At 37.6% G+C, this 12,055-nt stretch overlaps 1 protein-coding gene across 4 annotated transcripts in view; it reads right to left on the bottom strand.

Annotated features, from left to right (window-relative positions):
• The window catches only part of ANKIB1 (ankyrin repeat and IBR domain containing 1), an 88,368-nt gene that overhangs the window by 50,927 nt on the left and 25,386 nt on the right, over positions 1 to 12,055 (bottom strand). For all 4 annotated transcript variants that reach the window (XM_058833771.1, XM_058833770.1, XM_058833768.1 and 1 more), the window contains exon 2: positions 4,062 to 4,327. In XM_058833771.1, the coding sequence (XP_058689754.1) occupies positions 4,062 to 4,249 (188 nt within the window). In that variant the 5' untranslated portion in view covers positions 4,250 to 4,327. The remainder of the gene's footprint in view (positions 1 to 4,061; positions 4,328 to 12,055) is intronic.

Here is a 12,055-nt window from a genome sequence, read left to right as displayed (position 1 = left end):
ACCACATATATTGCAAAATGACAGTTTATCTAAGGGTTTTTTTCCTTTCAACGTCAAGCAAGTCCTCGTGATTTCCAGTCACTCCATCTCAACCAGCCTCTGGAAAGTCTGTTCTCTTGTCATAGCTCAGGAGTGGTTCACCAACAGCCAGACTCTAGTGAGTAACTTTCCACATTGATAGCAATTCTTTCACACTAGGCAGTCAGATGGTCTAAAATGTACCTTAGGCAAAAAAAAAAAAAAAAAAAAAAAAAAAAAAAAGCCTGAGGGCATTGGATATGCTTGATCATCTGAAGGCTGCATTTTCTAAAGAAAACATGTTTCCAGCGTGTGTATATTTTTATACACATTTAGGGAGTGAAATTCAAACGATCTTCTGGAATATGAATTTTCCATCAAGATCTTAATTCATAGGGAAACATGAGAAATGTCTGTAATGCATGTAATGCAACGAAACCAGTGTGGATGTTGTATCAAGCTCTCAAAATCCTTATGTGGGGTGCTTCATGAACTGCTCCAGTTCATCCTGAGGGTACAGTCCTCCAGAAACACACAGCTGCAGTGTGGGTCCCCCCTGGGGTCACAGCTCCTGCCAGAAATCCTGCTGCTGTGTGGGCTCCTCTCCACAGGCTGTGCAGCTCCTGCCAGGAGCCTGATCCAGCATGGCTCTCCATGGGCTGCAGGCTCCTTCAGGGCACTTCCACCTGCTCCACTCTGGGGTCCTCCAGGGGCTGTGGGTGGATCTGTGCTCCATGTGGCTGTCCAGGGGCCGTGGGAGGACATCCTGCCTCACCACAGCCTGCACCACGGGCTGCAGGGGAATCCCTGCTCCAGCGCCTGGAGCACCTCTTCCCCCTCCTTCTCTGGCCTGGTGTCTCTGCAGGGCTGTTTCCCTCACACATTTTTTTCACTCCCTTCTCACAGATGCTGCACAGCATTTTTCATCCTTTCCTACGTATGTAATCACAGAGCTGCCACGAGCATCACTGGTAGTCTCAGGCCAGTGGTTGGGCTGTTTTGGAGCTGACAGAAGCCAGTTGTGCCTGGTGTGGGGTACACTGATCTCTTCTCACATATGCCACCCCTGCTACCAAAACCTTGTCCCATGAACCCAGTACAATGCCCTTCTGTCAACTCTTGCTGACAGGTGTCACAGCTGGGGGCTGAGGGTTATCCTGTGACAGCCTTGGAGCAGGGGCTCCTCTCTCCTAATGAGCTTACTGGCCTGAGATCAAGTATTCAAAAATTCTTGTTTGAGCTAATTAGCTGTGGTCAGCAACTTTTGGTTTTTAAACATTAAATGCTACGTTAAAACAAACTGGTGTGTCAGGTAAACATTATTCAGGGCTGCAGACCAAGTTATACATTAATGGAATGTCAGCTATGTTCTGTTTTTTATTTCAACATTCCTAGTATACTAAAGTTTCCTATGATACTCATTAAAATGATCAAGAAACAATCCTAGCATTTTAACAAATTCTTGCTGAATCTTGTGAAAAGAAATTAACAGCAAATTTTCAAATTTTTACATCTTGATCCTGTTTCTGGGCTTTAAATGTTGGGTGAAAAGTGCAGCAGCCAGATGACTCAGATACTTGCTGCATAATAACTGTGCAGCTCAAAATCATTGAGAAATTTTTGTTGGCTTAAGTTTCTGCCAGTAGACTTCATACAGGATTAAACCAAGTTCATCCAGGTTGGGAGTTTTGCTTTGTGACCCTTTCACCTCTTCTCCAGTTTTGTTTCTTTCTTTTTGAGATCACTGCAGCAGGATGTCCACAACTCCCTCTCCCTGCAAACTCGGTGCCTGTGCTTTCACCGTGCCTTTGGCCAGTCACACCACCCATACATGTGCCAACAGGGAACTGGTCCCTTTGCCTCAGCATTGCCAGATAGGATATTTCTAAACATCCCAGAATATCTCTCTCAATGCACTCTGTAATGCAAAAGGTGTACCAACAACAGCATCACACTATTTTGAGAAAATCTCACACAGTAAACTGTAAACATGTCAGTTCATATCCACCTACAATACAAATCTCAGCCTATAAAGAAAAACTGAATTATATGGTATGCATGGAAGTAAATGCCAGAGCTTGTACTTAGTGTTGCTACAGATTCCCCAATATTTAAAGTGTTCTATGAAGAGATAAACATAAAATCTTATACTACTAGGGACATCTCATAATTGTAAATTTCTCTCAAAATACAAAGAGATTAAAATTAATTGAATTTTAGGTACTGTACTTTATCAGTAAATCAAAGCATTCCTTTTAATAATCACCTCATTTAACCCCTGCTATATGCAGGACTTTCTGCATCGAAAAGAAGTGGCTTAACCCTAAACTACTTGTGCCCTTCCCGCTATCAACTTAGAAAACAGACACTGTAAGCCTTGTATTTATTCACTTTTACTACTTTGTTTAGATACAAAAAGCTACATTTATGTGCAGCACATCCTAAAAAGAAGCCCTTAGAAAGACATCAGAAAAGTTAATAGTAAAAAAACTTCAGTAGATTACTCCTCACAAGTGCTACAGTTCTAACAGTCTGGGTTTTCAGAACCAGACCCCAGCAGATAAAGGCGCTTACCCTATGTTTAGGGATAAAAAATGTTTTACAAACCCTTGACTCAAACAAGGCAAAAGAATGATTCTTTTGATCATTAGTTTGCAATGTGTTGAAAAAAAAAGTTGTCCTGTTAGACTTAGATGTTGAAGGTCCTATGTAGCTAGTAGCAAAATAGCATACCTAAATGACTTTTGTTTAAAAAATACAAAGCAGTTATTTGAGATCCCATCATAATGATGCAATATGAATTAACTAGTACACTGCTTAAGAGTTAGTAATTATGACTATTTCTTTTCATATGTGCAATTTCATGTGTCCTTGTTGTCTCAATGAGGTTATAATTTCTAAAGAGCAAGAGAAATAACCTGAAAATCTCAGAGAAAAAAAAAATTATATGAAAAGTGCAAGTAAAAACTGGACACTATTTTAAATTCATTTTAATTAACTCTTCTCTATAATTCTAGAATAAGAAATGGAGGGAAAATAAACAAAGAGTGTCAGTGATGAAATGAAAACATGAAATTAGAAATACAGAATACATAGGGAAGAAGAGAAAAATATTTAGTCAAAATTGAGGTAAATGAAAAACTATAAAGTAAAAAACCAGTTAGATGAATCTAAAACACTGAGAAAAAATTTATGGTGAGAGTCCAAAAGCTACTAAAGTTACAGCATATGAGTTACAAAACAAACCTTATGAATACTACAGGCCCATTTAGACATAAACACAAAGATGAAAATAGTATTATCAATAACACAGTTTAGTGTTTATTTCTGCTCTGTTTCCTAATATGAAAAAGAGGATATTTATGAAATTCTCTCTAACAGTGCTTACTGAAGAAGAGGTTTAGCAATGTCTGCCCAGTACTACCTTCACAAAATACTTTTGTCTGCAATATCTGGACATGGATAAGATCTTAATCTTTAATTGATCTTAGAGCACTGAAAAAAATACAAAAGAATGGAAATAGCTAATATTAGAGATTGCTGTTCATGTTGACTGCAGCAATAATAAACTTACTTATTATCAAGATATTAATGTTCACTGCTATTATACAAAACAAAAAACCAAAAGCTGCCTGAATAACACAAGAATAAATATATATTGTACTATCTAGAAGTAGTTACAATCAGTGTAGTATCCACACAGCTTTGCAAACAGATTATTTAAAGACAGGAAAACACATCAAGAAAGTCACTATTTTCAAGGAACCATAGTATAGGAGTCTTCAGGAAGCAAGCTAAAACCACCCAAGATTAAAGTTACAAGAAAAGAACAGATACTGAAATAAAATTAAAGACTGTTATATCAGCCTGTGATTACAGACTAATTTGTATGTTTTCTATTACTACTTGAACTTGTTACAAATTCTGTCTGTGCAACATACACGTGCAAATGTATGTGTACATCTATGCACACACACATCCGTGCTTATAACCCAGCTGACACTCTTGCATTTGCTAGATGCCAAATTTCAAATGCTGCTTACCCCAGGATACGATTCATTCCATGCCTAGCAGCATAATGGAGCGGAGTATTGTGCTGGTACGTTTCTCCATAAGAAGTATTTGGGTCAAGAGTTTCTTTTAGTTGAGGGTTGCTCTCATAGATTTGGCAGGCCAAGTTTTCATCTCCATTTATAAGAGCTTTCCGGAATTTGGTGGTTGTATTTCCCATGTTGCTATCCTAGCTATCAATGGCACTTCTTCCTTTCCCCTTCATCCACTTGTATGGTTCTGTAACATGCTTCACAGCCTAAAAAGACAAACAATATTCCAGTTATTCTGTAAAATACTTTTTCCTACATGAAAAGAAAAAATGCAGAGCTACAGCACTGTAAATAGACAGGTGAAGAAGAAGTACATAGGTCCTATAAACTCTCCTCATGAATTGCTGAAATCTTTCTAGATAAATGCACACAAATTCCCAATGATATTCAAAGATCATTTCCCTGACAAATTGTGGATCTCCCTCCTTCTGCAAATATCTTCACTACCTTTATTCTTTAAACATATGGAAAATAAATGGCTAATATCTACCTGTATTAGAAGATTGCCATGAACACTGAATTTTCATGAATGAGAAATGAATTTAAAATTAGATGTTACCTCAAAAACAGAATAGACCTATAGCAAAATTCTTACACAAAGAAGAAAAATTCTTAAAAAACATGCAATAAATCAGACATCACTTTAACTTTTAATTAAAGAAAATCATATTAAAATATGCTTGAAGCACCTGATCTTGTGTAGGTGGGTGTACACAGCACCCTTCTGTGCCAGTAAGATGAATGCCCATGAACACAGGAATTACCATAGCCCCATCTTAACAGCTCTCCTAAGCAGACTCTTTTAAAAACACCTAATCCCTTACACTTAGATCTACAATGAATGGGTCCATTCAACTCCTGGTATTTTCTCCTGCTACTGGCACAAACCAACTGCACTTTAGAGTACTTCAAAGTACTTTCCAGCTGCTGTGCTCCCCAGCATCTCACCTTTACCTGATGGAGGCAACCAGCAGATTGAGCTGCACTGTGACAGGGCAGACAGAGCATCTCTGCTCATGACACGGGAAAGCAGGAGCTTATCCAGATGTGCAGATGGAAAGAGCACATGTTGGTTTGTGTCAGGGGACAGGCAGGGGAGTCAGCACCGGCTGCGCCTGGTAGCACAGTGAACCTTCTAGGTGATCTCTTTTGTGCATGAGTCATCCCATCCACACTGCTCCATGCCAGACCTTTCACCCCACAAAGCACACACAGGGATTCAAATATGCCAGGCACAGCATATTGATTGAGACTATGTTGTGCACATAAAATCAGACAAGGCAGGAGCTGCCCAGTACATTATATTCAACTTGTTGGGACTATCTCAAAGCTATTTCTACACTGGCTTTCCAACACAGTTACTGATGTCCCTCCAGCCTTGCAGACAGATGAAACAAAGGAATCCGAGGGGTCTAGAGCTGTAGAGAATCCGAGGGAATCAGGATGTGGATAAAATTCACACTAAAAGCAGTTGGGAAAACCTGCTGAACAGCTGCAGTGACACACTTTTGTTTCCCCAGAGCTGTTGTGACCAGTTGTTTCACCAGCTAATCTCATCAGTGTGGTCAGGTCTGCTCAAGAAAGAGGGAGGTGGCTTTGGTGGCCTTAATTTTAATCCTTTTTCCTACAAAAGTGTGGTAAGACAACTTTTATTTTGAGCTTTTGTGAGGTGACAATGACAGTGCTGTATCAGCTGCCTTCATGTACTAAACATGTTGTCTGAGATCAGTTACCTAAAGAAGAACCAAGCAGGCACTCATCCAAAATCAAATGGACATCCCTCATATATCTAGTTATATACACAACACAAAACTTAGCTTATTCAATCACACTACAGATCCTGCAGCATTTTGTATCTTTCAGTCATTGATATATTTTAAAATATAAACATGCAGATATAATATATATATTCTTCAAGAAAGTCACTACATGTTCACATTACTACATCTCAGCTCTCAGTGCCATAAATGAATGTGTTTTCAGATGCAAAACTAGTTGCATTACTCTAAATGCTGTGTGGTTTCAGGCTTTAGTCTACGAACCCTTTAGTGTACAAATAAAAGTTCTACACTCTTTTCAGTCAACCAGCAGCTCAAATTATGTTCAGCAGACAGGATCTCAAAAATAACTTGAAAGAATGATTTTCACTTAAGTTTAACAAGATTAGTTTGTGGTATTGTATTATCTGTCACTCCACATCTACCACCAGTAGCTCTCAAGACTATAAAATGAATTAAATGAGAACAAATGCCTAAAAGATATCAGAATCATCATGGAAATCAATAATGAAGATCTCACTAAAGCCTATAACACTAAGAAAAGCACCAATCATTTGAAATTAGAACATTACAGCACCAATTTCCATGCATTTATTTCTGGAAATTAGCACACAGATAACTTGCATCAGCTGCAGAACATGCTGCTTCTTGCCCAAACTGGAACATTAAACAAACCTGGGTAGGGATGAATGAGAACACTGAGAGTGGAAGGAGATAATATGGTGCCCCCAGGCACCTGAGAGAAATCTGGGACGGGGTGGTTCTGTTGAGATGTTGAAGATGAGAACTGAATGGATTTAGGCAGGGGTATGGAAATGCACAGAAGTGAGGGTCTCTGGGGTGAGCTAAAAAGCTCAAGTCATTCTTTTGCAGAAAAGGCAAAAATCATTAATTCTTTTGTACACCAAATAAACTTTATTTACTTTTGATGCAGTATGGATATATTAGAATGTTGTACTGTCATCAGCAATTACTAATGTAAAAGACTGAGGCACACTGCTTGAAATATTATGTACATTATCATATAATCTGGAATATTTAGGGATATGCAGACTGCACCATGTAAGTCACTGAAAAAAGCACTGACATCTGCTTTCTTTAAAAAAGCTTACAGCCTATGTCTAATAAAGTGCTAAATATGACACAGACATGATACAGAAAGGTGAATGAAATAAAGAGTAAAAAACTTGTTTGTAAAAGGACAAGACTCCAAAGGAAATGAACCTCAGTCAAAGGAAAGGGAGAATTTTAAGAAGGATTATGAGACAGCTATGATATGGCTTTGAAAAGACACAACTGAACTCCACACAAAACCATGAATGAATGCAGAGGTATTGAAAATTTAGTAAAGGCTAATGTAAATATAGCCATCACATTATCAAAATAAAATGAAAGATGATAGAATGGGGATAGTCAATGAAGGCCTTTCAGGTGATGGCAAACAGCTTATATTTGATGTGATAGCAAGAAACTGATCTCTGGAAGAATGCCGGGAGAGAAGTGACAGGGTCAAAATGAACCCAGAAAACAATTTGCTACTTAAAACACATGCCATGATAAACTATATTAATGTCTGTCACCTTCATGCAGTAGCCACAAGGTCTTTCATCTTTAACACTACAACAGCCTTTTATGCTTTGGAAATTTGGTGGGCCACACAGTGGTATTTTTTGTTTTCTGAATTTCAATTAAACAGATGAGCAGAAACACAGAGACAAGGGAGAAGCTGTCTCTGTAGTTTGGCTCTAACAGTTGGCTCTCAGCATGTTTGGAAGTCCAGAAGAAACAAAGATGTGACAGCTGCTGCCTCTCTTAAGCTGCTGTAGTTGATGAGTGCCCTTCTGAAAAATATTCAAGATCTGCCCATTTGCAGTCATCAGTTCATCTATCAGCAAACAGCCCCACTGCATCTGCCACCAAAGCAGCCTCTACCTCAACTGATGGAGGAAAAGGACAAAATATCAGCTGATGCAACTAAATTCTGACCTGAGAATGGCTGAAAGGGGCCCAGTCTGACGTATTTTAGTGTTGTTACCTTTCCGTGAAGAGCTTTCAACCTGTTACATTCTCAGAGAACAGAAAGTTAACGAGCAAAGCTGGAATCAGGCATTCAGGAAAAGGAAACTTAGCTCACTCCTTCATCCTGCCATTTTGTGTTTTTAGAGGTGAAGGGCATATAATACATACACTTCCTCTGACACAGGTGGCAGGGAAGTGGTCTGGAAGGTTATCAGCCAGTCAGCCTCAGAGACCTGGACAGCTCCTCTGAGCTGAACTCAGGTGTTGCTAAAGCAGTTTCAGCAGCTCTTGGGCTCTCATGGGTAGTGCGAGGTGTCAGTGTCACTGCTCTTGATTCCCTCTTTGTATAAACCCAGCATATAAAATCCTTAGGCTATTTTTTAATGCTCACATCACAGTGGGGAAAAAAAATGACCACACAAACATGACAATATTCAAGCATTTTATCTAAATAAAATGAGACTGGAATAGAATTTTACAGGACATTTTTTTGGTAGGCATATCTATTCACTGAATCTTCAAGCTCTGTGCTAACAGAAAGACTGTATCATAGCCTTTAGCATAACCTTATAACATTTATCATAACCACAACTATAATTTTACACCAAAGAACACAGGAAAAAATAAATGTAATGTTTGCCCAATATATCTCATATTATTTCTGAATTCCAAACATCAACCATCTAATTCAAATTTTGAGAGTATATTTATTACTGTACTGCCAAATAGAAGTTCCAGACTAACAAAACCCAAAACCACCCTACAGTTTAAGGAAAGACTCTTATAAACTCCATCAGGGCCATCACACTTCTCTGCTTCAGCAACAAACAGTAATTTCTATGGTTTATTAGCAACACTTTGGTATCACAGGTCTACAAAAAATGAACAAAGAGACAGCCACTCTCATGGAGCTTGAAGATTGAGTACAAGATGAAAAAAGAATGGATAAAGAAAGACATGGGTAGAGCAAGGAAGCAATGAGATTCTGAGAGCAGTTGCACCAGCTGCCCAATTACTACTGATTTTTCCATGGCCATCATCATAGAAGTGAGTCTGAAGAAAAACAGCAATGACTTCTTAGGATTTTAGGAGTTCCTCCTTTCTAGGTGCTTGCTATAAATTTGTAAAAAATGGTAAAATATTGTACAATGGGGATTAGGTAAGTATTCTGGAAACATCATACGTCACTCACTCATTTAGGAACCACATATTGAGCACACAAGTCTTTCAGGAGACTACATACCTTCCTCAATTTACATTTTATTGTTTTAATACTGAAGCAGAATTTCCTACTGAATGTAAGACTAGTACATGTTGATACAGCAGCTGTTATAAACCTTGGGGAATGAAAAAAAGAGAGACAGACTGTACTACATCACACTGCTTAGAAAATCTATCAAAATCAGCAACAAAATACTCAGGTTTAACTATGAGAAGAAAATGCTATATATTTCTTGCACAAAAAAACCCCCTACTGTTTATATAACGAGCAAAGATCAGGATTGAGCAAATTATCATTTGCAACCTTTTTTTTACAATATAACATTTTGTAATTACAGAGTTTAACCTTAAAAAGTTTAAGTAAAATTGCAGTTTAAAAACCTTAAAAACTATTTTCTTAAGTAGCTTGTCATGTAAACTATAAAAACATTCTTGTGGAAAAGCAAGTGAGCCAAGATCAAAGAAGTACATACCTCTTTATACTTAAATCTTAATATTATTAAAATAAAATCCATTAAATAAAATTAGTGTAAAATTAGGCTTCTAAGCCCTTCAAAAGACAAGTGATAAAAAATTAGTTCCACAGAAAGGATAAAAAGATATCAAAAATACTTGTTTTTCAAAATCTTCTGGCTTTTGATGAATGTATGAAATACTTTGAAATTGCATTCTGAATGCATCTTCTGTTTCAAGCACAGTTAGCTCAAAAGGTAGCTATTTTGTTTGCTTTGGATACTGCAGTTAAACAGCTCATTTTTAAAAGCTGAGTTTCTAAAATGTTTACTGCAGAGTCTGCCCTACATTATAAATCATACTTTTTTGCAGAAGGGAAGCACAAACAACTTCATGGTTTAGGAGAAAGCTCTCGTGACCTGTATGCTTAGGATGAGTGTCATATTGTGATGTTGGCAATTTTAATTTTCACTTCTGGGACAGACTAACAAAAATTAAGCAAGTCAAAATATGTTCAAGAACTCCCATAATACCAGGCTGTCTCCCAGAAACAGCAGAAAAAGTCCTGGTTAGTGCTCTTCTTCCTCCCTTTCCCCTCCCCTCAACACAAAGTATAAAAAAAAAGCTCACTTTACCAAGAGGACAAAATTAAGAATGAAGCATGTACATGCCCATTTTATGGATGGATGGCACAGATAGCTGTAATTAAGATGCAGCAGAAAAAGTTAGGCTAAATCTAATTTTTACATGTTTATAGTAAATATTTAAGATTTGTCAAATTTTAATTAATTGAAAATTGTTCTCTCTGGATCCATATATCTGGGAGAACTTTTCTGCAAAGTTTCAAGTAACAAATGCACTTGTAAAGCTTGAGAATTAGTTATAGAAAAGAGTGGTGGTATTTAGGGGTTTTTTCACACACTGAAATATGCTAAGGTTTGTCCCAAAAGTTCTAAGTCATCAACTGGAAATAATGAAAGTGTCTCTGCCACTTTAAAACTCTGTGAATAGGACTTAACATTATCAAACTCTTGTTACATTTTACACATCAAAATACAGAACAACAAAAAAAATTGCTATGCCAACATCTTACCCTTCATACAATGATCACCAAAATAACATTCTCTGTGCTTTAAATACCAAGGTTGAAAAGTGGCAATAATGTTGAGAGTTGACTTGAATAAAACATAGCGTGGGCTAGTGAGAGAATTAATTATTTCCTCATTTATATGCTTGTGGGATAGAGAGTCTAGCAACTTAGGTTACAATCTCTTTATGCTGGCATATGTACCCACAAGTTGAAGGTTAAAGTTATTGCTCAATTTAGTAATTCGAGACTTTGGCTTACTGACTTAGCCATAAAGACTTTTATCCAGGTGGAATATTTTCTTTCAGACACATTTCTTTGACAATTGTAGATTGTGGAGAAAAAAGGATTTTAAGAATGGCTTTGGCTTTCTTTGCACTGTTGCATTTAAAGGGATGCAACTGGGGCAGCTGAAGCATAGTCTAGAAGCAGTTTAAGAAAAAATTCTGCACAACATAGCTGAAGTAATTACTACATTAATTTTAATTGTGCTGTCTACAATACTTGCATTCATCATTTAAATGAAATGTGGTAAATCCACTGTGAGGTAAATACAAACACACATGGCAGGAGAGACAAGATACTGTGCAGCCAAATCAAAGGTAAATTGTGATACCTGGACAAAGACTGCATTCCTGCAGGTAGTCAGGGGGAAAAAAGAATCATAATTCTATAATTATGCTCTGGAATATCCATTAGTCTCAACTGTAATTGCAAATTCATTTCAAAATTCATTCCACGGCCTCATGTCTGTAGAAATTTTTTTTTTAAATAACAACAAAACCCTCAAAGTTCTGTGAAATTCAGATAACACTTTGGAATTGCTCCCAATGCAACTGTCTGTCAAGGTCTTAATAATCTTAGTAACATAATTTGCTGTACTTTAGTCAGTGATACAAGAGAAATCACAGAATCATAGAACATCTTGAGTGGAAAGGACCCACAAGGATCACCAAAGTCCAACTCCCAGCCCTGCACAGAACAACCTCAAGAATCACACCATGTACCTGAGAGTGTTGTCCAAAAGTTTCTTAAACTCTGTCAGGCTATGTGACAATTCCCTAGGGAATGTGCTCCAGTGCCCAAGCACCCTCCAGGTGAAGATATTCTTCTTACTGGTATTTTTAGGTTTCTAGCATAAAATACAGCAGAACTTTTTTAGGGCTAGCTCTTCAATCTGCAGGTTATGTAGACTACTCAAATCTAAAATCTAAAAGATTTGTACCTAGTCTGCCAACACTAGCACCCTAAGACCTTCTCTATCTAGGTCAGAAGGGGAAGAAGCACAAAAATAAATCTTTGACGTTTTATTAGGTTAAGCCAAGCTACAGACAGATGTAGTTCTGGCATTTTAATCCTAAGCACACTGTTTTAGT

The sequence above is a fragment of the Poecile atricapillus genome, chromosome 2 (genome assembly GCF_030490865.1).
Source record: "Poecile atricapillus isolate bPoeAtr1 chromosome 2, bPoeAtr1.hap1, whole genome shotgun sequence".
In the NCBI taxonomy this organism is placed as follows: domain Eukaryota; kingdom Metazoa; phylum Chordata; class Aves; order Passeriformes; family Paridae; genus Poecile; species Poecile atricapillus.
This window is presented reverse-complemented; position numbering and strand designations above follow the sequence as displayed.